Source organism: Cyprinodon tularosa, unplaced genomic scaffold (assembly GCF_016077235.1).
Source record: "Cyprinodon tularosa strain WSP-4 unplaced genomic scaffold, ASM1607723v1 ctg106, whole genome shotgun sequence".
Taxonomy (NCBI): Eukaryota; Metazoa; Chordata; class Actinopteri; order Cyprinodontiformes; family Cyprinodontidae; genus Cyprinodon; species Cyprinodon tularosa.
Window position 1 is genome coordinate 138,952 of NW_024037849.1, and position 27,333 is coordinate 166,284.

The window sequence follows — 27,333 nt, forward strand, 5'->3', positions numbered from 1 at the left end:
GTTGCGCATGCGCGACGTATTCAAATTCTGCGCGGTGCAGGGATTTCGAGTTGTTAAACAGAGAAAACGCAAACCTGAAGTGAATATTTGATAAATTGTCTTTTTTTTTATCCCGTCTCTACAAATTAACAAATAGCACCATTTTTTTAGCATGTCATAATATGGTATAAGGGTAGGAACGTATTCATACTGGAAAATGTTGTAATTCAGCAGCTTATTTAGTCTCCTATGCTATTGCATAAAAATGAAAATCTGAATTTATATCACATTTTGATACTGTAGGGATCTCTATCACCAATAGTATAATGCTGTATTTAGAATCATTATCTGTGTCATTTTCTACTAATATGTTTCTCAAGGTGCATAGACACAATAATGTTTAAGAAGAAATATAGGGACATGTCCATCCAACATGCATAGATCAATGAGCCCTAGCTGCTCTGTGGGCTTTTTGTTTTTGTCCACAAGATAAGGAGTGTCAAAAACCTAAAAGCTGCATTTTACATTCATTTCCTAGCTTGAAAAACATTTTATTGTACATGCACAATGGCTCATTATACAATTAAAATTTTATTTTGTTTACCACAGCTTCTCCTACTCTGGTGAAAAGAAAAAGAAAACAACATAAGTCCACTACACTGCATTTATTCTATAGAAATCTTTTACATAAACAGGGCAGAGCTAGATAGGGGGCCAGCCAATCATTGGCCATCCCTATAGCCACCCTACTATATATATTTATACCATATTCCCTCTAATACAGATGGTGGCAGCAGTAATACTCTCAAGTGGAATATTCAAAACATTTTAATTTTTTGTGGTTTATTCTGCACATCAATATACTAACATCAAAGATGATAAGTACAGAATTCACGCTCTTTTCAGAACTACATTTAGTGTTATATGGGGTAAAATGATAAAAAAAAATAAAATGAGGTGTCTCTGCAAGTCATCTAGGAGTCTTCAGTGAAAAGTCTTCAGTGAAATCACAGATAAATAACTATTTTAGAGAAAACTTATTAAATAATCAATTTATGTAGGTATATGTACTTGTAAATATCAATTTTATGCAGAATGATTAATGATAAAAGTAGGTTAGTAATGACAATGGAAAAGATGTTCGCCCCCGAAATCAAACCTGAAAGAACTTTATCCACTGTACCTTTTATCTAGAAAGCATGAATGTTTAAATATATGCGTCTATTTGTTAGCGAAGGCTGTAGGAAAGTATAGTTTGTCTTTATTTTGAGAATATGGATGTTTTGCTTGTTAATTTTCCTGTTGGAATAGTGTAGATTGACCCTGAGGTGTTTTTTTTTTTTGTTTTGTTTTTTTACAGTGTCCTGTCTGGCACTGTGGCAATAACAATAATTGTATTGAGAACTAAAAAGAGCCCAACAGATTTTGATTTCACAGTAGAGCAGTACGGCTATCGCCATAGTGTTCTGTTTGATTAATGCATATAAATAGCTTTAATATTATTCATGCAGATTATAAGGACAGTGTAAGTAGAATAGGAACCGGAGAAAAGATGAAAGAAAGAGGAGACAAAAGGGAGACAATGATAAAAATGTCTTCAGTCTGCTTCATCTCTTAGAAAGAGATGTAAAACGAACAATACAACCAACGGATATAGTATTAGAGATACAATGACCCTGGGGTTCTGGTGTCTATCCACTTTCGGCCACCCCTCAGTGTACACTGGTTATTGTCTGGCCACCCTTATAAAACTGTTCTGGCTACGCCTCTGCACATTAATTGCATGACAGTTTAACCTGAATAACTAACAAAAACAAAAAAAGAAAGAACTTTATTAATGCATATTCACGCATCATATTGCTTGGATTATTTGTGAAGATAGTGTTTATTATTGCGAAGCATTTTAGATTAAAAAAAAAAAAAAAAAAAAAAAAAAAAACATTGAAATTTGATGCTTATATAATTTTGAAGCTTTTTAGATATGGATAATCAAATGTACGATTTAACCTGAATACATCATGGTGCCGTAAAATGTTCAGCAGTGGAGCAGCTGCTAGGGAGTTTTTAAGCCGTTTCCATAGCTACGCGACCAGAGCGTACGGAAGACAGTGGAGGAAAAGACCTTCTCTGTTTTTACGGAATGTTATCTCTGATAATCAACCTGCATTAGCTTCTCGCCTTTATTGCTTGGTTATAGTTTAGAAGTTTTGTTTATATCAGATGATTGTATTTAGATGAGGATGTCCCTGTCCACTGCCAGAGACCGTTCAGCTCCGGGTTCACGCAGAGAACAGCGAGCAGACGGTAAATTATTCACATCCATCCGCTGCTGGTGGCCCACCAGGGCTCCGAAGTTTTAGAATTACCAGGCTTTTTTTTTTTGTTTTTCAGTTTCATAAAGAGTTTATTCAACCTCTGTTTCTTTCACCATAGTAAAATTCTTCAGTAAACTGAAGCCTGATCAATTCAGATTTGAGTCTGAGTTTGTTAAACCTGCTTTGTAGCCTCACTGCTGCTCAGCAAGTATCAAATCTAAAATTGGACATGAATGCCACACTTCGAATAATATTTTAAAGGGTAATTATAAAATACATGTGCAAGAGGATTAGGGCCACTGGATTAAAAAAAAGGTATAAAATGCGAAAAAAGTCAGAATTCGGACTTTAATCTCAGAACTCTTGACTTTTTCAGAATTCTGACTTTAATCTAAGAATTCTCATGTAATAAGTCACCTAATTCCGTCATTTTCCACTGATGTGTTAAAGTTCCTCCCAAACAACTCACATCTTTGTCAGTAAAGCTGAATGCTCCCACACCTCTTCCTTCATGGTGCCCAACTTCATTAAGATCCAAAATTCTGAGATTAAAGTCAGAAATCTGTCTTTTTTCCATATTAAACTGAAATAAAATAAAAAAAATCTGTTAACTTTTTTATTTTTTCAGTGGCCCTAATCCTCTTCCCTATAAATTAATGTTAATTGGGGCTATATAAATAAATTGCATTGAATTAAATTAAGACCAACATGTGCTTTCTTTAGCAGGCTACAAGTATAAGTATGTGGATAAAAATTTTGGTGGCTCCAGAGCCTAAATATTTGGTGAGTTAGAAAAACACAACTTTAATGTATTACTTAGAAGTAAAATATACTGTAGTTTGATGAAGCTACCTATAAATATTCCTCTTATTCTAAATCATTCTCAAAATGTAGCTCTTTAAAACTAAACTCTGCCACTAACCCACAGCAAATGGGCCTAAGGTTTCAATATCAGTCTGGGCTGTTTATGCAAATAGTTTTCCCACAATCCCAAAAGAATAACTGTCAGGTCACAATAATTGGTCACTCTTAATTGTTTGTTTGTGTGCATGGATGTTGTTTTTTTTTATTCCTGTGTCTCTGTGTTGCCAAGGTGCAGCCTGCTTACCCAATGACTGCTAGAGATGGACACTTGCAACGATAAGCTGGTTTATTAAAAGAATGGATCTCTGAGGACTTTTTAAGTTTGTTTATTTCATTTGTTTTAAACTACATTTGGCTATCTTTACTTCAAAATCTAACATATTTGGTCTGATTGAACAAATTCTTCACCTAGCACGTTCTTAAATATAAACTTAAGATATATAAGCCAAAACAAGCCTTTGTTTTGGTCCACTCTATAAAGCCTCAAATTCAACGATATTTCTGATGTTTTGAATTGAAAAAGCTTCCTGGATGGGAAGGGAAATGTCTTCAAACTTGGAAACAAAGTCCACTGTATTTTTTTACTTTTTTCTAAAGATATATACGACTGGTATTCTTTATAAAATCACAAATAACAGAGTCATACTCACTTTTTGTATTCTTTTTCTTAGAGGCTGACCTGAACCTCCAAACTCTGCTGGGGATCAGGAAGAAGCAACCACCTACTGTCAGACCTTCCAGCATCCCAGATGAACTGCTGCTCAGCTTCACCTCCACGGTCTCCAGCAGAAACACACAGGGCCACACTGCACATCACCGGAACTGTGAAGTACTGATGTCTTTCCACTTTAGATAACACATTGGGATTTATACACAGTTGTTTAAAGTTCAGTTTTCTCCTTCAACTCATTAAAAAAAAGAGTAATTTACATGTTAGTTGTTCATATTTGTTATTCAATATAAAGAAGGTGTCACACAGCTGATAATACTTGGCAAAGGCTGAAGAAATCAGCAGAATATTCCCATATTTACATGTTTTTCTGCCCAAAGTATCGCTTCATTAATAAGCATTCAATGAATAATTTGTTTGTATTTACTGCCCCCTCCTGGCCATTTTCTTTACTCTGGTCTTCTACTGTAGTTTTCTCCTTTAGGGCTCAATTTCAGTGACCCCGATATAAATATATATTCTTTGTTACATTATTGTTTTAATATTGAACAGACTTTGATTACAGACAAATATGACTTGAGTTAATACAAATGCAGTTCACAAACGATTTTACTTATCAGATGGGAAAAGTTATCCACATTGACCTGGCCCAGTTCAATAAATAATTCCCTTAACCCAATAACTGAGTCTCCTCCCTGTTGGCTGCAAAAACTGTTATGAAGTATGTAAAATAACCGAGTGAGTGTTTGACACCATGATGGAGGAACGTTGGGCCCTTTCTTGCAGATTCAGTCAGACTTTCAAGCATAAAAGATTTGTTTATGGTGGTACTACAACACCTTCATCTGATTTACTGTAACTCCACATCTGCCCGGGCCACTTTAAAAGTTGGGAATTGCATGTAGATCTACTGGTGCTCTTCGTATCATTGTTTTTCTAAATTGCCAAAATGTGTTTGTGCCTGGAGTCATATTTATGGTCCCACCATTACTAGAGATCAGGAACATGTGAAACAGGCCTTTGAAAATTTACCACCAAAACTTAGAAACAGCTTTGTAAACTTTTCCAGACTTACTATCAGTCATCTGTTCTTGAATTTTTTTGGCTCTGGTCGTGACTTATTGCTGTCTGACGTGTTCAATACCTTCGATTCTACTGTTCTGACCAGAAATGATGAACTGTCAAAATTACTGTGGTTAATTACAATAAATTCAGCATATGATAATGGCCGCAGATAGTATTTAACATTAGGCTCGACTGTTTCTTCATCAGCTCGTGTTGATTTAGCTCTTAATTCAAAACACTTTTGTATTTACTTAGGTTCCCTTAATTGGATATTAAAATTTGTTTGATGATTGAATAAGAGAGGTCTTATCTAAAGAAATATGTCTCAGGGTAATGTTATTTTGAGGCACTCTCAAATTAATTTAATGATTTGTTAAAATAATAAAAACTGTAAAACAAAATTTTGTAAATAACATGTTTTCATTATGTAAGTTATATTTGCCCAACCTTTTTCTTTGCTTACTCTTATATGCCTAAAGGCAATTATATTATCTCTGGTCAGATTCACTGAGTCTGGTTCTACTGGAGGTTTCTACCTGTTAAAAGGGAGATTTTCCTCTCCACTGTCGTTACAAGCATGCTCTGTGTGAGGGATGAGTCGATGCAATCAACTGGTTTTCCTTAGATAGAAAACTTCAGTTTGATCAGTTTGACGGGCCTGTCGAATCCGGCGTTGGTCCTTTCCTGCATGTCTCACCCCCTCTCTCATACCCCCTTTCCTGTCAGCCTACTGTCCATAAAGACGAGTCACTAGTGCCGTTAAAAAAAATCAGTTTGACTGTATGATCTGGTTGAACCGCCTCTGTAAAGTTTCTTGAGATGACGTGTTGTGAATTGGCATTATATAAATAAACTGAATTGAATTAAAATACATTGCAGCAATTAAACAAATTCCTTTCACATTTTGAACCCAACCTGGGTGGAAATGCTGGAGGTGTCATTGTCCCTGTGTCAGAAGCACCTGTGGATGTCCTTTCTGATCTTTTCTGTGTTTTTTTATGTTTCTAAGACAATTTTTTTGTGCAGAGTTGCGGAGTCAGGCGGCCAGATGCAGTTTGGCATCATCCATTTGGACGCAACAAATACAAATACTTCCTGGAACAGCCAACATCGCTGACAGGAGCGGGCAGGTCAGTCAGAAAAATGAGACAATGACAAATATTTATATTACTTATTCCCCTATGTAACATTTGATGTCTTTACAGCTGAGATTTCCGTTAAAAACATAGATGATTTGTTACACCTTTGTAAAAAGAAAATTGCCATTCTTTTGGACAGACGACCTCAATCTTCAGCCTTTCTTTGCTGCACAATGGAGCTCTGCCCAAACACATCTGAAATGGCTAGAGGACCTAATTAGAATGTCCACAGGGAACTTTGCAGAGTATCTCTTTGAGTGTATAAAAAAAATGCATAACAAATTTCAAATTGTCATTTTTATATGAGACATAAAATAATCCAAAATGCGCTTCTGCTGCTTCGCAAGGATTTAGGATGGACAGAAGCAGCCAGGTGTTGCTAATCAAATGCACTTGATTGAATTATCATCATCAGTGTGACCAATTTTAGAAAGCAGAAGTTTTAGCAGTAAATCACCACAGTGAAGTTACAAGAGGAACAATTGGAGAAGCAGTTGCTGCCACATGTAACTAGGTCTAATATGGACTTTATGCAGCCTTTCCTTAACTGTTTGCTCTCAAGTGAGAAAACAAGTGAAAACATTTAACAATTTCCAATTCATCAGTGTGCACTGATCAGAGAAACTAAAAAGCTGTTAAGAATCCATCTTAGACTCTAGGGCTTTGGTTAGCATGGTAAATGGTGAGGTTTATGACAGTAAACGTAGCAAAAACACATTGCAACTGGAGGGAGAGTCAAATGTAAGGCCATGTATGGTACAGCCTTACATTTGGTCATTTAAAATGATGCAAAAGCTTTTAAAATAGATTAATGCATAAAATATTTAACAATGGAAATTATAACAGAAAATAATTCAACTCGCGACAAGCTGCTGAGTTTGCTTCATATTTCTTCATATTTCTGATCTAGATGATCACAGTAAAACCCTGTCATTTGATTTTTTTATTTTTATTTTACACCTGAGGTTGGATCTAATTAGAATCTGATGAAGTAATAATCTAAGGGCAAACACCTAAACAAACTAAACTGACTTATTTAGTCAGGTTTTGTGGATGTTTGAAGGTCCTAAATGCAGAGATGGAAGGAGAAAGAAATTCTTTTTTTGCTAATTTTATAATGTTTCAAAGGGCAAGTGAAGCAAAAGTCTACAAACATAATACAGGAAAACCTAAACCCAGGAGACGTCAGGGAAAACACACACGAAGGGCAAAGAAACAATGAGGAACCAGTAAACAATAACTGAAGAGGAGGAATATAAATGGGCGACTGAACAAAGACCAGGCTATTCCGCAGATTGGGCGCAGGTGTGGAGCTAGGAAGAGACAGACACAAGATGGCAATAGATGGTAAACAAGAAATATATAAGAACTTAAATACAACCAAAAACAACTTAAAAAACACAAAATGGAAATAAAACCTACGAAAACTCAAAGAGAAAACTTAAACAGAACCAAAAACATGACAGATTTACTTTGACAATGACTATATAGTAATTATTCATCAGGTGCTAATATACTAAAATGAGTTTTATGTAACCCCTGTCATTTTAATATTTTATATAAAGGATTGTATAAATTCTTCCCTCCATACATGATGCTACTGTAGGGATATTTCATTCCTGTGCGATGGTGGGGTAAAACAGAAGAAAATGACGCTTTTGCCACCGGTAGATGAGCAGAACAGCATCAGGGACCCACAGGTGAGCCGCATAAGGAAATGGTCAATATTTTATTTATTTTCTTATTCAGTGATGCATAGATGCTCCAATGTGGCATAAAATAATACCAAAGAAATTTGTATTTTTTTTCTTACTCAGAGAATTACAACTAATGGTATTTTAGACAGACCAGTTAACCAGGCTGTCATGTGATTGGACTATGTTAGGAAGAAGGAGGAGCCAGAGAGAATATATGTCCAATTGAAGTTTTTTTTTCTCTTAATCCTGTTTTTGTCCCAGGGTGCACCAATATCACCAGGTTTAATTGATATCCCAATATTTTGAGGATTTTTTTAAATACATTACTCATTTATATATGTTTACTTCCTTATTTAGTAGTTTTTTTTTCATAAATATGTCCCCATGTTTGTTTAAACAGCAGTGTATTTGACAACCATTGTTCGTAAGGCAACCATTGCCATTTTTGTGAAAAAATTCAACAAATAATAAATAATATTTCTCTTACCACTTTCAGGACTTGAGTATCCCTGAAGCAGTGATCCCTGAAGAATTTCACATCGTGAAGAACAAAGGGATACAATGCCTAGAGTTGTATGAAGAGTGAGTTTCCTTAACGTCATTATGGTCTGTTAGGATAATAATCAATGCAGAATAGTTTTTTCTGATGTATTTCCTATTCTGCCTTTTTTCCCAGTGCATTCACAGTGCAGCTCAAAGATCAAGAGAAGAGGTTGAGAGTCCTTCCATCTCTGTGAGTCCAAACATACAAATTAATCAAACTGAAAAGAAAGAAGTTTCACCAGTACAGTTCGATTCAATGATCAGATGTGTTTTGTTGGAAATATGCCGGTAAAACAAGCTCTCTCTACATGTGTGCTATAATCTGTTTGTGTGAAAATGTGTGACCAGGAGACCCAGTGGTCGACTGGAAGCGATCCAGCTGATGAGGATGATGGATGACATGCTGGAAAAGGCCGGAGTGGATCAGCAGAGCGAAGAGCTGACTGAGATGTGCCAAGTAAGTCTGGTCCATCAGAAAATCTTTAATTAGCAAAATCAACATAGAAAAAGGCTCCAAATCTGCTTAACATCCCTCAACATGTAACCAGTAAAACAACATGTACAGTTTAGTAACCTTTTATCTTTAATTCTCAATAAATCAGTCATTGTAAATTATTAATGTATGAAACATTGTCAGTATGTTTTTGAATCTAACAACCTCTTCCTTCAAATCATTTTTAGCTACAATGATATTTCACAATTTACGTAAAGATTTTGCAATTTAAAAAGGATGAGGTAGCTAAAAAATTTTGATGAGTCAGAAGAATATTGAGATTTAAGATTTTACACACATTTAGGGAACATTTTCAGCCTAAGTGTAAAAAAGTAAAGGATAAGGAAAATCAAATACTGACGCAGAAGGCCTCCAAATATATCTGCAATTTAATAGTCAGTACGGCTCATTTTTGATAAAGAATCTAAAATCGCTCTGAGATTTTAAGGTGGGTGACTTGTTTACAGCTGGAGGGCCTGTTGGAACTGGTGAAGACTGAACAGAAGATCTACAACATTGTTTTCCATGAAGTGATCAGACAGGTCACTGTGGGCTGTGCTGAGAGAGGACAGCTCCTGGCTAAACTCAGGTTAGTGTTTGCACCAGGAGGCGAGCTTTTGATGACCCTTTCATGCCTTAAAACAAAACACTTAATACACATTAACAAATACGCTCTTCACTGATCAAGTCGGACGCAGACTAAAAAAAAGACACACAAGACTACTGTTTTAAAGTGTGTCATATCATAACCTCATATAAAAACTATCATCCATCCAACTATTGTCTATAGTTAATTATCTGTGCAGAGTAATGGATGTGCTGATGTCAAGGCTAAGAAAATAGGACCCAGAATTCAGGCAGACAGAACAGGTTTGTTTAAAAGTAAAATGCTTTGACAGCTCTGGATTGGGTGGCTCGTCAGCTGGGACCGGCTTGCTGAATTCTCTGTAAAGATAGATACCCAGGTTAGTGACCACTAGACTCAGATGGGGAACAATAACGGGCATGTGAGTAACTAACCTGGTACTTAGTTCTGTCCGTGTCCAGAGGAAGGAGTAGGAACCAGTCCTTCACCACTTCTTGCAGGGGGAGCCACCCAGGGAGTTCCAGAAGTTAGGCAGAGCAGAGTGACGAGTGGAAGCCAGCAGATGCAGAAGTGCAGCAGAATCCAAAGGGAATATCTAAGCCGGGGTTAGCGGACAGATCCAAGGTCGTTAACAGGCAGAATCCAAACAGCAGTCCAAGTACATGAACAGGCAGACACAGACCGGAACAGGGGCAAGCCAAAACTAAGGAATCCAGGCACAGAAACGGGTCAGAATCAGGCAGTCAAAACACAACAGGGTATGCTAGATAACTCTCACACTCAGCTTGAATAATCTGGCACTGATGGCTGGAAACAGGCAGCATAAATAGGAGCTGGATCAGATGAGGGCAGATGAAAACTGGGCGGAGCTAGCAGGTGGAAGGAATTAACTAATAATCCAGTCATCTGTGCCAAGATCATGACAGCTGGTACCTATAGTTAGCCTGACGTAGTCCTACTCAATTCTAGTCAGAATATGAGTCTGATGCTGCTCCATAGAGCTGTGATTATGGGGCGTGTTTCGACGAACCAGGAAAAAAAATGCCTCTGCACTCAATTGGATAGACCTACAACCAATAAGAGCAACGGAGTGCGTGACGTATGTTAAGCGACGCATAGTTCTTGTCAACAAAAATCAAAGCCTGCAGTTGCACGCCTAGAATAAGAAGATGAGCCTTGATCACGTTTCTCTGTTCCTCTTTTAAAATTAATTTGCTGAAGATATCTTCTAGAACAGACCTAATAGCAGAATCTACACACCTCAACTCTCCAGCGGCAGCCATTGTTGTTGTCACCCAAGTGTGCTTTGGTGACGTGGTTGATTACGTTACTGTTGATCATCTGTCCATCATCGTATAAAGCCCACCCTGACAATTTGATTGGCCCGCCAGATATTGTGCGAGCATACTCGAGTCGTGCTACTATTAAGCAATGCCAGACCGAACTTCCCGACCTCAAACGTTGTGGGCGGGACTAAGTTCGGAATGGCACCCAGGCTAACCTACAGTATCTAAGGCGATCATTTGGCAAGAGGCAGGGTATTTTTTGAAAGACTAGGTTATGAAATAAAAAAAAAAATAAAAAATCTGTTCACCTTATCGAGAAGTTAAGGGTTGAATTTAATGAGCTTCTTTGTTTGCTTCAGTGTGAAATTGGAAAATTACTCTAGGATAAGCAACATTCAACTCTATTCTTTAAAAATTTTTCAGCAAATATCTTCCTCCTACTGACCAAGAGCTCATATTTCCTTTTTTTTTTTTCTTTTTGTCCAGACAGCGGTACCAGTCCCTTTTGGACGGAATCCCACGCCGTCTGATGGCTTTACACACTGAAATGGTGGCACAGCGGGCTGTGGACCGCCGGCTCATCGAGGAAATCCACCGCATCAAGGCTTCCATCCAGCAGCTAAACACGTGTGTAGATCAGGGTCGGAATAATTGGAGAAAATAAGCAAAGTTAATGTGTTGTGGGAGAATTTAATAAACTGACTCTTAGGAAGAGATAATAAATTCTGTAAGTTTGAATAATATACTATTTAAATGAGTCTGTTTCAAACAAATGTAAAGGTGAGAGATGTGTCTCATCATTTTCATGTTTTTGTGTTTGTGTGTTCTCTCGTCAGCGAACTATCGAACATCAGAGACCACGAGGCGTTTGTTTCCCAGCAGGTGGATCACGGACAACAACAACTGGCTGAAGGCCTCAGAGAGACTCACAGCAGCTCAGAGTCAGTGTGGCACACCTTTAATAGTGATTAATGGCTCGCTATATCGCCATTTATCAACTAAATTAGAAGAGACTAAACCTTTCTGCTTGTTTTAGAACCTTTACTTGGTTCTGCTTCTGTGCGCAGTCCATGCTGTAACTCAGTTCATTTCACTTTAAAATGAGTCAGCACAAAACCTCTGAAACACTTTTCTGGGGGGTCATAAAAGGCCAGATTTTAAACAGTTTTCAAAAGAGTTACCTCTAAAATGATGAATGTGTTTCTAAGTGTTGTCCAGGGTTACCACCAGCTGTATGAGCTGCATAGGGCTCGTCTGGAGGATCAGCTGCTGCAGATCACTGAAGACAGAGATCTTTGGAGCCAGTTCACCTTCAGCCTCGCCCTGGAAGTACAGGAAGCATTTATGTTCTGCTGTTCTTTATTGTTTTCTGTGTGTAAATTGGTATTTTACCATCTCTATGACTTAATGTTATCATGAATGAATGAAAGATAACCAAATATGTTTTGGTCTTCTTTTTATATATTTCCCCAACAGCTTTAAACCATTCGGTTAAGGGCCCTTTCTAGCACAATAAAACAAAGAATTAGACACAGAGCGTAGGATACAGTTACATTTTACTCTTAAATGTGTCAGTTGGACCCATTGTTGTTGCAGATTTTGTTAAACTGTTTCTGTTTTATCAGGTGATTAAAGTAAAGAAGCTTCAGGTCTTCAGAGAGCTTCACGTCGCTGAGGAATGCTGGTTCAAGACAGCAAAACACTGCCTCCTCTTCATCTCAACGAAGGTAAAAGTAAAATGTCCACTCTTTCACTAAAGCAATAAATTATGGTTCAACAATGCTACATCTCCTCCTAACGCAGGATGCAGAAGATCTGCATAACATAGTGGAGTTAACCAGCTACTGGAAGGAGCAGCTGATCATGCTCATGTCCCAGCTGAAGCAGACTGAACACGCTCAGTTTGCACAGCTCACATCCACGCAGCAAAGCATCACTAAGTGGTCTAATTTTCTCAAAACACAGAAAAAGTAAGAAAATAGTTTTCAAAATAAAAACCTTTGGGATTCTATTTGAATTTTGTTTTACACTTTATTGAAGCTAATATGCTCAACTGATGTCACAAGGGGTTCTGATCCAGAATATGGCAGCTCAGCGCTTGAAGAGATTATTGCAGATGTAAAGCAGTGGTCACATGTAAGACAAAACTTTAATTACTTTCTTGTCTTTTTCAGGCTCTTATCCTAAATGAGAGCAATGTCCTTCTCACTGAAATGTTACCATGAAATACCTCGGATATTTACTGAGTTAATCTGGCAAGAAAAAAATCAGCTTTGTTTTTATTATCGTTACACCCCATACCAGTTCTGCTCTGTGTTCTTTGTTACATATCTAGATCTGAATGGTCTCTATTTGCTTCCGTCAATGTTTAAACAATGTTTTATATTGGTTCAGGAAATATAAAGAGATATTGAAACAGCTAAACAAAAAGTTTTGCCATTTGAAGCAGAAACTATAATTTAGTTTATCAGGGTTTTATGTTACAGACCAACACAAGGTTGTGAAAAACTGAAGTGGAAGAAAAAAATATACAATGTTCAACATGTTTTAGAAATAAAATCTAAAAGGTTTGGCAGGCATGATATTAGTATTCAGCTCTCCTCCTCAGAGCTTTAGAAAACCTTTACTTACTTCTTTTAGTGCAACATTATTTGTCTCTGCCAGGTTTGTATATTTAGAGAGTAGCGTTTTAGGCTCACTGCCATGCTGGGAGATGAATTTCCACCCTAGTCTAATCAAGTTTCCTTCCAGAGTTTTCCTTCATTTGGCTCCATCCATTTTCCTTTGGACTCTACCCTGGAACAGGACAGGATCTCTCCCCCTGCATAGGTTTTACAGCAGGGAGGTGTATTCAGGGTGAGGGGTTGTGTTTTCTGTTATATACTCAGACAGAAGTTTTGGATCAAGTGTAAAAGGTTTAATTTTAATGTTAGCAACCAGAAAACCGTATGACTTATAGTGAACTTCTTTTTTATGTTATTTTCTATCTATTCTTCTTCGGTCTCACTGATTTCCTTTTCATAATGCATTCACACTTTACATGTTGCATTAGTTTGTGTTGCTCTCACACATAAAATCCCCCCAAAAATACATTAAAGTTTGTGGTTGATAAAATGTAAAAGAAAACTCAATGGATAATGAATATCATTCCAAAAAATCTAGAGGGACTTCTCCGACCTGGTGGTCTAACAAAGAGTTTTTTGAATAGTTAAATAATTCATTTTATTTTACTTTGCTTTGTTTCTGCAGATGCTGTCACTCCAGTGTGAGGAATACCAAGGTGAAAAACAGCTTTTGCTTCAGCAGAAACTAAATGAGCTGCGCAGTGTCCAGAAAAAGTGGCTGGATGTGAGCCTTCAGCTCTTTAAAAGACACACTTACTCTGATGCTGAGTCTGCTGAGAGCCCACAGACCATAAGAGCGCTGGACAGGGTCCTAATAGAACTCCTCAAACAGTTTGAACTGAACCTCAGTGGGGAGAATGGTGAGAGAGTCTCATTGACATCTATACAGCTGTTCAGTTTTTCTATCGCTTCTTCGATTTCATTTTATCTCATGTTAGTCAGGTTATTGTTAAGATATGGAGGAGATCTCCTAAAGGTGATTTAGGATGTGTTTTGCAGGAATCCACAGGCTGATGATGTCACTGGTTTGGTTAATGGAGTCCTGGACCTCCACAGCTATTGCTGGGATTGATTGGTTTAAACTGGAAGAAGCACTGTTTAACTGGAAAAAGCTAACCGAGGAGATATTGTTGCAGTTCTCCACCGCAAAAACTCAAAACCAAAAGGACCAAAACAAACATGACTTTTAGTAAGTCGCTTGTATATTATTGCTGTCATTTTAAATGTTGAAGAAAAAAACTGATTTTGATAAAAGAAAAACTATTAGAACAAACATCATTTGCTTATTTTTTAGAGGAAAGGTGTTTTTTGTTCTTGTGTTTGGTTTGTTGAGCTTCTGTATTATATAGTAATGGCAGAAAATGTGACTCATTCCTATAAGCTTTGAAAAAAAACGTAAAATAACATATGAAGAGCACATCAGGCAGTTTCTGTGTGTAAATTATTGCAGGAGAGAGGGCAGCGTGTGGTTTGGCTGATGAATATCTTCCTGTATTTAGTTCTCTGTGTTGATCTGTTCAAACAGCAGAGAGGGAAAAAAAGCCTTAGATGACATCCAGGAGTTCACAAGCAGCTTGTCTAACTTCACTGAGAGCGAGAACCAGAAACTGGAAGAGGAGGTGAGTTTAAGCCCTCTTCAGGAAAAACTCACATTGTATTCTTGATTCTCTCTGAACGTGTGGAAAACAGAAATCAAAGAGGTCTCATATTATGTTTAATTTGTCTTAGAGGTCAGAGCTCAGATCTATGTTAAAGGCATTCTAGTTACGAGTCAGAAAAACATTTACTTTGGGTTTTTCTGCTACTTCTATCAACAGAAGATAATAGCAAGGAATTTCTCTCCACTTAATGTGTTCAAACTCCAATTAACTTTTTTTTTTATCAAAATGGTTGTGCAGCAAAAAAATCTTCATAAAAAGGGCAAATGAAGCAAAATAATTATCTAATTATTAATTATCTTCTGAGTTCATGGTCAGAAATGTATGAAAAATACCACAGAAGTCTCATTTTTGGTGTGAGGGCTTGCCTTCGAGTTAATGAGTCAATGAAATCAGCTGGTTTTCCTGAATCAATCTGACGGGTTGATCTGGTGGAATTGTCTCTGACATGTGTTGTGAATTGTTGCTATATAAATAAACTGAATTGAATGAAATTGAATTTTAAAGTTCAGTATTCAACATAGCTGCCGTTCATAAAAAGCTTTCTGGTATAGACTATTTAATTGGGCCTTGCATGTTTGTATTTGATAAAAGCATTTCTGAACCTGGTGCTTTACATTATATCTAAACATTTTATGTTGGTGTTTAATTTATAAAATTTATTGAACATTTTTAATCTTCATCTTCTAGCTGTGATGGTATTGCTGGGACTAAGCATCTCAACAAATTGCAAACGCTGATTTAATATTTTACAATAATGACATTCCAGCTCTCCAAGATTGTAAAATCTTGGAGGAATATGTGCCATTTATTCTGAAAATGATGTTTTTCTCTGCAATCTAACTCTAAAATTAAAATTTTCACTTATAGAGATTATATGATATGTTGTGCACATTGATGTAGTGAGATACTACCCATCAAAAGTGCAGCTGAAAAGTTTAAATCAGCAACTTATACGTTGTTTTTTAATGTTTCATGTGTGGCTGCCATATTAAATAAGGGTTATACCAGATCTCTGACTTTTAAATAAAAAATTCTAATTGAATGAGATGCTCAACTTCATCTAAAAGCCAAGAAATATGCAGTGAGACATGGCATAGAGTGAGAATACGCAGCACATATTCAGAACTTACTTGTCCTCGTTGTAGGCATCACTCTCTGACCTTGGGACCTTTGCTGCATGTCTTCCCTAGTTTGTCTTTCTGCCCATTTCTTGTCTGAGTAAATAGAGCAACATTTTTTTCTTGTTTTTCTCCAATTACAAATAGATATAAATAAATACACAATATATATTCATCATCATCTGAATCGATAGTATCCCTTTAGCCTACATTTCGTTAATTAATTGATTATTGCAATTGGCCAAATATCTTTTTGCCTTCATATAGTTTGTCACTGAGCAACTGTCTGGCCAGAGGGACTTTTAGGGATCAGTAACTAATTATTTCTTTACTTTTATTTTGCTGACCTTAAGTTACCACTAAGTTTCATTGTCTCCACACCCTCCAGGTGATTTCTATTCACATAGCTCAAACCCGCTGGATGTTGGATCTGTTGCTTGTCATGGTTCCTAACCAGAGTGACGAAGAGGATGAAGATTTGAATGATGACTGCTCTGTGAAAGAAACATCACAGGCTTTACTAGAGGATGCAAAAACACTTGCTGAGAAACTGCTCTATTTTTCCACCATTATTAACAGGTATAAGCAATTGTCTCCTTTAGCTCTTTATAAGGTCTTGTGTCTCCTTACTGTAGCTGCTGTTAAGCAGTATTATTATGTTGGAGTAGTGTGTAGCGAACTGTTTTCTTTTAACCGTAGTGCTCTCAGCGTACATAAAGACACAGGTTTATCATCTTAAAGCTGCTTCTTACTTCAGATTTAGATTGTCTTTGAAATAGCAGTCGGACATTTAGGGGTTTCATTTTATTTTGGGCTGGATTTATACAGCAGAAATTGTTCTTTCTGTATTATAGATCATGCAATTTGATTTTGGAGGAGACCATGATCCTGGGCTCTGATACAACTGAGATGGAAAATGAGACAAATGAGTGCAAAAAGTTGCAGGTAATAAAAGGCAATAACACGTTTCAAACTTGCACTGCAGCCCTGAAATTTTCTGGAGGGGCTTTAAGAGGCCAGCACACAGGACTGCATATGTGCAGTCATTGGTTTAGGATTTCAGTAACATTTTCTGTTGACTCTGGCAAAACAGAGGTAGCTCAGTACGAAAACATGTATGAATGGTGATATTCTAAAACATGTAGTTGACCATTTAAGAGAAGAAATCACTGCATGTTGTTTTACTGTTAACATGAAAGTCTGCATTTCATTCCATATTTTTTTTTATTTTTCTGTCCTCAGAGAGCCTGTGATCATTGGGTGGAGACCAGCAAAATACTGCTCACAGGACTTCATGGGAAATCAACAGAAAAGCATCTGATCAAGCGACCTGAACAATCTTTAAGCAGCACCAATCCAGCAGAAAGCATAAAGACTATGGTGACAATTCATTAAAAATGCATTCTGAATAAATAAAGCTGAATAAAGCTGACTGTCATTGCATTTCTTTAGAATGTAATTTAGTTTTAGTACAGGGCAGGAAAAAGAGGAAAAAAACAAGTTACTTTCTAATGGGTTTAGATTAATAAACAGTTTGGTAAACATAAGTTTGTCTCATATTTCTGCTAACATCTTTTCTATTTAGGTAATTTATCTAAACAGTTTTAAAAGAATGTTTGTTGAGTTGATGAACCTGTTTCGCTCTGCGTAGACTTAGTGGAATCTATGTTGTGAATTTCTGTGGAGAAGTTAAACATTTAACACATGCAAAGAGTTTTTATCTCACTGTTTAGTGAATTAATCCTACTACTACAACTACTTCTTCGTCCCTGTAAAACTACAATATAAAGAAACAGTTAAATGTATTTTTTTTTATGTCTTAATCCATACTTAATTAAAAGTGTTAATAAGTTAATGTTTTCGCTTGTGTTAAAGGGCTCTGCAGATCCATTGGTGGATTCAAGGCATGACATTGAAAGCATCAGTGATGAAATTAAGCCAGAATCAACTGAGGTTAGTGATTGGAACAACAAATAGTTCTCAGCAATGATGCAGACAGTCTGCCAGAACAGTTTTACCTTCAAGAAAAACATTTAACCAAATATTGATTTATTTGATTTATTCATAGTTCAAGTTGTCTTGCTGTTGTATCAGATACTTAGTAGATAATTTAAGCTGTTTCTAAAGAGATAAGTGTTACTTTTATTTCTCTTTAGAAGACAGAGGAAGAACTGAAACAAAGCCCCAAAAACATTAATTTCCTCACTTATTATTATTTAAATTTTTATTATTTATAAGTTAGTATTTTTAGAGCAACCAGGTTCATGCCTAAGATCATATTATTCTATGTTTTACATTTGCTGAACAGCTTAAGTTATTTGCACTTTAAAAAAAAAAAGATTTCACACATAACAATGTGATATATGAAATGAAACAGTGAATTTAGTGAATTTTCTTCTTTGGACCAGTTACATGGTGTCATAGAACACATGTCTGAGTAGTTTAAAATCTAATATAAAATAACATTTAACAAAGAATCAGGAAGCTGACTAGTCTACAGTTTACTGATTAAAATATATAATTTGTTTGTAGGATTTTAATGCTGGATGTTTACTTCATGTGTTAAAACCTTTCTTGCTATTGTTTTTATTTGTATTTAAATGTTCCAAAGACTTTATTTTCTCTTAGTTCTGGGGTTTCTGATGATATATATAGTATTTTTCAGCATAAATTTTCTTTCAAAAAATTGCTTTTGCAGCTTAAAAAGTAAAATATCTAATAATGTCGTCCTGCAGGGGGAGCCGTTGGAGTGCGACAGGCCTGTGCTGAAGCTCATAGACTATGATGGAAATATCACAGAAAAATACTTGGAGGAGAGCAGCGTCCAGCTGACTGGGGTCAGATGGTTTAAAATTTCATCATTTTTACAGTTCTATATTCATTCAGCCTGTTTGAACTCAATTTGAATCTTTTCATCAGGCCGACCAGCTGATTGTTTCTCCTGTAACAGAAGAGGACAGCAGAGCTTTTAGTGATCTAACAACAGTAGTTCTACTGCAGCAAGAACTAAGGTAAGGAAGATCACTGATCTTTCTATGAATTTATTTATGGTTTTTAAAGACATAAAAAAAAATCAAACCTTTCAAAGTTTACATCTCCCTGAAAAGGTACCTCCTTAACACTCTGTGGCCCATAGAATCCATCCATCCATTTTCTGTCACGCTTATCCCTGCTGGGGTCGCGAGGGGTGCTGATGCCTCTGTCCAGGTTAGAACCCACGCAAGCTCAGGGAGAACATGAAATCTCCATGCAGAAAGACCCCGGGCTGGGAATCAAACTCGGAACCTTCTTGCTGCAAGGCAGCAGTGCTACCCACTGCGTCAATGAGTAGCCCCACAAAGGAACCCCAATTTATTTATTTATTTAATTACATGTATAAAATCAGAAAGTAATGCATATTTCTTTCTGCATTTTCATTTACCTTTTGGATTGATAAAGTATTTTTGAATTTGAATTGATTTAAGTTAAATATTGAATATTAATATAAAGTGGACGTCAAAATAATTTCTACATATCTATGTACATACAGGGGGGCGCTGGCAGGGGGAACGATTTGACTGAGGCCATGCGAGCCGCAAAACACTCCAATAGCCCCTCCATGAGGCGGTTCCCTTATGGCACTGCCTTTTTCTCTGTGGAAAGATGGGATCCACATTGGGGAGAGGGGAAAAAAAGCATATTAACCTTGACACGATAAAGTTTGAGATATCAAAATAAAACACCTCAGCCCAAAAAAAAAGCACATGTAACACGAGACAAACATTTCAGCAGAAGGAAAAAGATTGGACGCTGGAGGAACATGAAAGTCTATCTGACATTTGAGCGTCAGTTTTGTGTGTATGATGAGTGCATTCAGTTTGTCCTTGAACGCTGTCCATAGGCCATTGTCCACGATAAGATGAAAGTTTATAAACCAGCACTCCAGTTCTGTTCCACAGGTGTTGGCGGGTAGGGGAGGTGGAGTGGAGCTGGTAGTTCTGGTCCCTTTCCCCATAACACCTAGGGAGAGTTCATATTGGGGAGGCCAAATCCTAAAAAGCACTTTTTGTTTGGAGAGCAGGCTGCACAGAATTTACCGTCTGCCTTGAAGTCTTTTCTTGCAGGCGCCTCATGGCGAATTCAATATTCCATATTTGCTGGGCTTTTGCGCCTTGAAGCGAGCGTGCACATCCAAGATCTTATCTCATTATTCCCTTGCAGATTATGCCTTTTCTCTCTATTCTTTCTTCTCACCAGAGAAGTTTTAAATTGTACTAATTCCGTATATTTAAAGAGTTATATTTAATATAATATTTATATTATATTTATATTTAAATGTTTGCAATACCAAACATTGTGTATAATTCTTAATTTAAATTATAATTGCTCTCAAATAAATATCTCAAAGGAGAATTGTACACATATATATTCAGTTTCCTTTATGCTGATATGGCTGTTGTAGCTGAGTACAATAATTTGTTTAGAAATTGTCCTTGCTTGTCCAGGGGATTATATGTCCAGCTGAAGTACGCAGGTCTAGGGAGTCTGTCAGATAACTTTAGAGAACAAACAGCCTCACAGAGATCATGGGGTAGAGAGGAGCAGTGAGGGAGAAAGCTGAGGTGAAATCTAAAGCAGGGCTTGGTTATAAGATCATATCTTGATCATCTTCTAAAGCATTGTTCTGCATCTGGTGTGCATCATCCTAATGGGAAGTAACAAGCATTAGGGAACAATTCTGGAGAAGGCCAGCGATCTGTTGCTGAGGTAAAAGAATCTTCTGACAGCACAACTTTTAGTCTTAAACTCAACAAGTTTCACCTTCATGGCAGACTTGGAAAAAAAAAGCCAAAAGGAAAGTTTGAGAAAAAAAAAAATTCAGCAGCCAGGCTGTGGGTGTAAAATATATTGAATAGATTAGTTAGTTAGATAAAATCAAAATAGAGCTTTATGCAAAGCACAATGTGTGGAGATTAAACACTGATCATTGTGGCAGCATCATGCTGTGAGATGGGTTTTTAGGTTTAGGGTAAACCTGGAACAAAACTTTGTTAGGGGTTGCAAAGAATTCTGATAGAGGATCACCTTGGAACAGTTTTCTGACGTTTCCTAGCCAATCTAATTGGTCTAGAGCTAATTTATTACGTAAATGAGAAAATAAGTCAGTCTCTAGATGTGCAAAGCTAATTAAAATATAATCCCAAATGACTTGCAGCTGCATTTGCATTTGAGTTTGGCTTTATGAAATATTCACGTAAGGAGTTTCAATACAAAAATCACCACACCTATAAAAATACATAATGAAGTTATACTGTAAGCTACTCTGTCACATGAAATCATATGTTTTTAAAAGATTAATATTTAATCAAAATATTAAATTAAATACTTTTTTATTATTTAACTGTTTTTTATACATTTTTTTTAATACACTCAATTTATCATGTTAAACATCATATATTATAACAAACACAGTTTATTTCCAGCCATTATTCCTATCAATCATGAATACTTCTGACGATGAAAGCATATATTTAAGATTAGAATCACACTAATAGAAAAACATTTTAATACAGAAAGGTGAGCTTAATGAAAATTTTGTTTAATACCTGTCATTTTTTTTCAAAGAGTGCTTTTAATCTGATAAGTGAACTTCTTCAGAATTGAAATGAGAAATTTTGCTATATAACCATCCATGTTGAAAAAAATGTAGAAACAGTTAAAGGAATAAATATTTCTAAAAGCTCATGTATTTTATTCACAGCTTCACTTTTACCTTTTTTAAATCCACTTCTTTAAATCTTGATTTTTGGCTGCTGTTTATGAGATTGTCAGATAGTCCTTTTTTAACAAAAAAAGCCTGACAAAGAAACCCTTTTGGCCAAAGTATATTTCATAAAATAAATATTTCTGGTTAAAATTTATCATAAGCAGTGCAATAACTTTTAAATATCTTATGTTGTTTGTCGCTTTTTAAATATTAAATATCCAGATGAATCATCCACGAAATAGATGTTTGTTGAACTTTTCCTGTTTTTGCTCAGTAATTATGAGATGCGAGCGAAGAACGCCGAGCAGCGAGCTCTGAAAGCAGAGGAGGCCCTGCATGCAGCGCTGGAGACGATCCAGGACCTGGAAAGAAGGCTGCAGAGCCCACCTGCTCCAGAACCTCAGAGTGAAAGTGGTAAAACCTTGTTGCTTCATCATTTAATAAAAAGAGGATCATCAAAGGTTACAATGCCATTATTTTCTGTTTCAGAGATACAGACACCTCCATCTCTTTCAGCCCCATCAGTTCCAACAGCAGCTTCCCCAAATCCATCTATAGGTGAAGCCAAACCATCAAGCACAACAAAAAAGACCAAGAAACCGTGATCTGACATGTGATCAAAACTTATCCTCCAATATGTGTTTATGGTGATTTATTTTGTTGTATTTAGCAGAGTTTTAAAGTAGAATCGGTTATAGGTTCTATCCCACACGTTTTAGAACAATAATTCAACAATAAAAAGAAAAAAACTTTGAAAAAAAAACCTCATTAGAACCTCAGAGAAATAAACATTTATAGTCTGCGTTTTCTTTCATCGTCTCACTGTTATACAAAGATTTACTTCAAGTTACCTTTTACACTGGTGACATGCTTGCTATGGCATCTTTTAACCCTTTAAAAAGCCTGCTGAAAATAAAGTTTATGTAGATATTCTTTAAAGTCCTGACAGTTTTGTTTCCTTCTTATGAAATTATAAATATGTTTCATATTGCAGTGATCTGGAGCGATTATACAATTGTGCATAAGGTCTCTCACAGTGACGCTAAATGTGTTAAAATTCAAATACTTCTGTTCAATAGTTTCTTTATAATTAATTGACATTAGAGGCCTGGATTTGAAAGCATTAAATTAAAATTAACTGAGGCAGACAACCTACTTTTTTGACAAAAAAAAATATGCTTATATTCTGGTATTTCTTTTCTGTTCCATGGATTTTAGTGTTTAATGCTTTTTTTCCTGATAATTCTTACACATAGCGTCACAAATAATACAATTTTTTTTAACATATTTTCTTTAGTAATAAAGCTTATTATTGTTGTGCTCACTGAATTCAGCTTTCATTTAAACTAGAATATTAGCATAATTTGATATATCTACTTAATTTATAAGTGTTTTGATCAAGACATAAATTAAATGTCATTGGTTTTTCATATCATTGGTGAGTCTGTCTCTGGCTTCGCCAACATCAAACCTTCGTCCTCATCCGACGCAGGTGGGGGAGGTGGTGGGAGAGAGGTGAGCTCAGGGTTTATGTTGAGGAGATCTGGAGGCAGAGGAAGGACCAAGGCAGGCTGGAGGTGACGGAGGGAGGCTCTAAAGCCTTCCCAGACAGCTGTCTCCCCTTCTGATGCCTTTACCTGCTGCCAAGCAAGAAGGACAGCTGTAATGAATCACCTGTCACCTCACGGCTGTGGAGCCTTATTTCTTACGAGATCTAAAAAATTACGTTATGTTGTCTTCAAATCAATGAAGCAAAACAAATATTTTAAGTAGGAACAGTTATTTAAAATGCATAATTCCTTACTCTGACCTGCTGTTGTCTCTTAGCCTCAGTATCTGCAGCCAGACTCTGTTGTAGCTCCAAAGGAAAACTGAGGTCATCTCTGACAAGAAAAGCAAACACAAGAATCAAAACACATATGTCAGCAATGCTAGAAAATCACAAAAAAATAATTTGAGAAACTAATAACTTAAAAGCTTACAACAAATATAAACAAAGGTTACACATGGAGCAGCAGAAAAAATAGAGGCTTTCAGCCTTACATGTCCACTCTCTCCACTTTGATTCCCCAGCGACAAGTAACAGAGTCCAGAGCTGTTTTTATCTGTCCTCCAATCCTCCGCCTGGACCGCAGGATGTGACTGAAACTATACTGGGCAAAAACGTCTCTGATAGCTGCCTGAACCAGACTCTGCAGAACCAAGGTCAGGCTGGATAGAGCTGCACTGCATAGAGCCACATTCTCTATCTGGTAATAACACACCGCGCTCAGCTCTGGCCTTGCTAGGTCCTTGGTCACCACCTGCGTGAGGAAGCCATAGGGAAATCTGGTCATTTATTAATAGCTTTAAATTATTATTTTTGACTTCTGTGTGTTTGTTTTGTACCACATGAGGAGGAACCTTTAACATCCGGAGCCGAATATCAACTATGTGACAGATGTCAAGGACTGGAAGGTAGAAAAGCAGGCCTGCAGAGAACAGTAAGGTGTAGAGAATAAGTATAAATAAAGTATAAACAAAAAAGTCTTAGATATAGCTTGATTTAAGATACTTAAGATCAATCACACTTTAAATTGACTTATAGCATAACAAAGGACATAATCAGCTACTTAAACAGTTATTTGCCATACCTCATTTTTTCAAAAGACAAGAAGATATATTAGTTTCTATAATGACTTTTTTGACAGATAATACAAGCTAGAGCATGTTTCTAAAATTAGATAAAAATTAGCAGAGTTTTTAAACTCTTAGAGAGCTAATCAGAGGCAGCCAGGGGGTCCATGGTTACTTGGAGAGAGACCCACAAATGTCACTTCACAAATCTGACCCCTGTATGAAGGGCAAGAAGAGACATGTGGCGCCTATTTGCAGTTTTTAACTAACCATGAATGAGACGAAGCAAACATGGTGCTGAACTCAGATGAGACAAACTGAAGTTTTTGGGAAACATGCAATGCTACATATGGTTAAAAAAGAAGGAAAATATAACATTTTACATCAGCTCAGACCTGCAGTTTTGAGGTTCCTCTCTTTTTCACAGTACAGAAACTGAAAGGAGGCTACAGCTGATTTAATCTGTTCTCTGATCCTAAAAGTGGACCGCAGGATGCGACTGAAGCTATACTGATAGCTGCCTGAACCAGACTGCAGCAACAAGGTCAGGCTGGATAGAGCTGTACTGCATAGAGCCACATACAGTAAATTGAAAAGGACAGCATGTCATACAGCCTGGGAACAAAACACCTTTTTAGTTCAGTTGTGTTGGTGAGGGATTGCATCTAAAAGTTGTAAGGTAGAAGCCCTCAAGGACTGCAGACTAGAGGTCCTGCACATGACTAAAATAATGTATTAGCTTATCAGCAAATTCCTGGAGAACTTGACTGCATGGTATTAAGGTAGTTAAGATATTAATTCATCTAAAGGTAGCAGGACACCAGCTCTCAAGGATTGAAGACCAAAACCCTTCCCATAAGGAAACATGGTGGTGGCATCATCATGCTTTTGGAATCCTTTTCTTTATTAGGGATTGGGAAGCTGTTAACAGATTATAAGAAGGTGGATGGAACAAAATACAGCTCAGAACTAGTAGAAAACCTCTGGCAGACTGCTTATAAATTGAAATTAAAGTGAAAAGTCACCCTAAAGCCAGAGGAAAAAATATCAAATAGTTTAGATCAAAGCATATTTATTTGGTTAAAATTCCAGTCCAGACGAAAATCCAATTAAAAATCTGTCTCTACATTTTAAAATCGACGTCTTCAGATGCTGTCTGTCAACATCACAGAGATGGAGCTGTTTTGTAAGATAAAGGGAGGAAAAATTCGATCCCTTACTTCATAAAGCTGAAAGAAAAAAAACAGAAAGACGTAGAAATGTGAGAAAAACGATATCATTATCTTAACGCTCCACTCTTGCACACATTTATGTATGTTAGCCCACTAAATAAGACAAATTGCCTTTCTGACAATAAAGTTTATCATTCATAAATAAATTCCAAGGTAAAAATAAATTAGTGGTAAAATTAGGACAAAAAGAGATAAAATCATAGACAGCTATGGAAATCAGTGTCTACTGGTCCATATTTTGTTACGGTAAATTAAAATGACTGTCTATGATCAATAAGAACAAATATATCAATCAGTGTCATGGGATGAAGAGGTGAGGAGGGGATAAAAGTGATTTGTGCTGACCTGGTCCCTTGGGTTTTCCTCGCAATAGATGACCAAGTCTGAAGATCACAGCTCTCTCGTGCTCTCGGATGACCTGTGAATCAAAATGACAGCTCTGTGCTGAAAGGTTCAGCTAAACATCAGGCACCGATAGCTGGAGGATACAGATGACATATAATGCATCTATATCTATGGCAATCACATATTTATCCAGATACGTATTACTAATTAGATTTTTATTATTGAGTCATCTTAGAGTGCTGAAGCAAAAAACATACAAAAAACTCAGTTGATATGTACTGAATGATATAAGATTGATATTTAGCTTGATAAGCTTAAACAATCATCACAAAAAGCATTTTTTTCCATGCACTGATGTTTTTTCTGGTTTCTGGAGAGTTTTAGTGATAATAGAACACAGTGAAACAGGTCAGCCATGGTTTTAGGGTTGCAGCTCATACCTTAATGCAGAACCAGATGGAAAGAGGAAGGAAGAGGAGAACCAGAGTCAGGACAAACACCATCAGCAGCCACTCAAATGGTCCCAGGCTCTTACGCTTTAGACCTGCAGAAATACAGAAGGTTTTGTTCTCCTACCAAATACAGGAAATCAAACATATAGGTCTTGAAAATCTTAAATTTATGTTTAAACCAACCACATTCACCTGCCAGCATTAAAATACCATAAAACAAATGAAAAGAACCTTATTACAACTCACCATCCTCCTGCTCCGCTGCTTCCAACAGCCCCATGTTCTCCTCCTGGACCTCGTTATCTCTAACGCGGTCTATGTCCACCACAGTAGATTTGGCCATAACCTCCTCCTTCTCCTCCTTCCTCTTCTCCTGGTTTGTCTCTGGCTTCTCCATCTGCCTCTTCTCCTTCCTGGTTGATGGAGCTCCAGTGTGGTGGCCTGACTTTGCCCGTCTCTGATCTGGATCTCTTGAAATCGCTGAAGCTCTATTCTCCCCCTCTTTACGCTGTGTCATTCTGGATCTGTGGATCGATTTAATGGTAGGAGGTTTCTCCATACCTGCTGGAAATTCAGCTGTAACCACTGTATGAGTGACAGATGTGGAGCTGTTTCCTTATGATGGGTCAGCACTGCTTTCCTGACATGAACGCAGAAGAATCGTTGGAACTGAACTGCTGAAGATTGGTTCCACTGAGCCTAAAAGAGCTCAGCTCTGAGGTGTCGCTCTCCAGGAATGAAACAGGAACAGATTTGGGCTGACTGAGAGTGGGAGTGAAGCAGCAGTAGGGCAGGGCCACAAGGAGTAAAAAGTTGTTTAAGATAACTTGAAACACAGGTATTCAACAGTACTGTTAGTCTTCCTTTTAAAGTAAACTTTCCAATTATTAGTGGTGTTTCTT

At 36.9% G+C, this 27,333-nt stretch overlaps 2 protein-coding genes across 5 annotated transcripts; one reads left to right on the plus strand and one right to left on the minus strand.

The window, feature by feature from the left end:
- Nucleotides 1-2,061: 2,061 nt before the first annotated feature.
- On the plus strand, nt 2,062-22,725 carry axdnd1 (axonemal dynein light chain domain containing 1). The gene is made up of 25 exons (XM_038286239.1): nt 2,062-2,283; nt 3,830-3,987; nt 5,920-6,023; nt 7,639-7,732; nt 8,226-8,311; nt 8,406-8,462; nt 8,621-8,729; nt 9,233-9,354; nt 11,124-11,264; nt 11,474-11,578; nt 11,846-11,966; nt 12,263-12,364; nt 12,441-12,607; nt 12,704-12,773; nt 13,887-14,121; nt 14,261-14,450; nt 14,787-14,880; nt 16,429-16,619; nt 16,895-16,985; nt 17,283-17,420; nt 17,916-17,993; nt 18,776-18,877; nt 18,960-19,051; nt 22,061-22,200; nt 22,276-22,725. The coding sequence occupies exons 1-25, from the start codon at nt 2,214-2,216 to the stop codon at nt 22,389-22,391; spliced, it is 2,973 nt and encodes a 990-aa protein (XP_038142167.1). The 5' UTR covers nt 2,062-2,213; the 3' UTR covers nt 22,392-22,725.
- nphs2 (NPHS2 stomatin family member, podocin) lies at nt 22,209-27,160 on the minus strand. Of its 4 annotated transcripts, none has more exons than XM_038286286.1 (7): nt 26,678-27,160; nt 26,420-26,523; nt 25,980-26,052; nt 24,175-24,257; nt 23,830-24,089; nt 23,597-23,669; nt 22,209-23,423 (listed from the first exon to the last, which is right to left on the minus strand). In XM_038286286.1, exons 1-7 carry the CDS (start codon nt 26,988-26,990, stop codon nt 23,214-23,216), a joined length of 1,116 nt encoding a protein of 371 aa, XP_038142214.1. In that variant the 5' UTR covers nt 26,991-27,160; the 3' UTR covers nt 22,209-23,213. The 4 variants fall into 4 exon arrangements, with proteins under 4 accessions (XP_038142214.1, XP_038142206.1, XP_038142198.1 ...); XM_038286278.1 differs by having other exon boundaries at nt 22,209-23,426; XM_038286270.1 differs by having other exon boundaries at nt 23,591-23,669.
- Nucleotides 27,161-27,333: the final 173 nt, after the last annotated feature.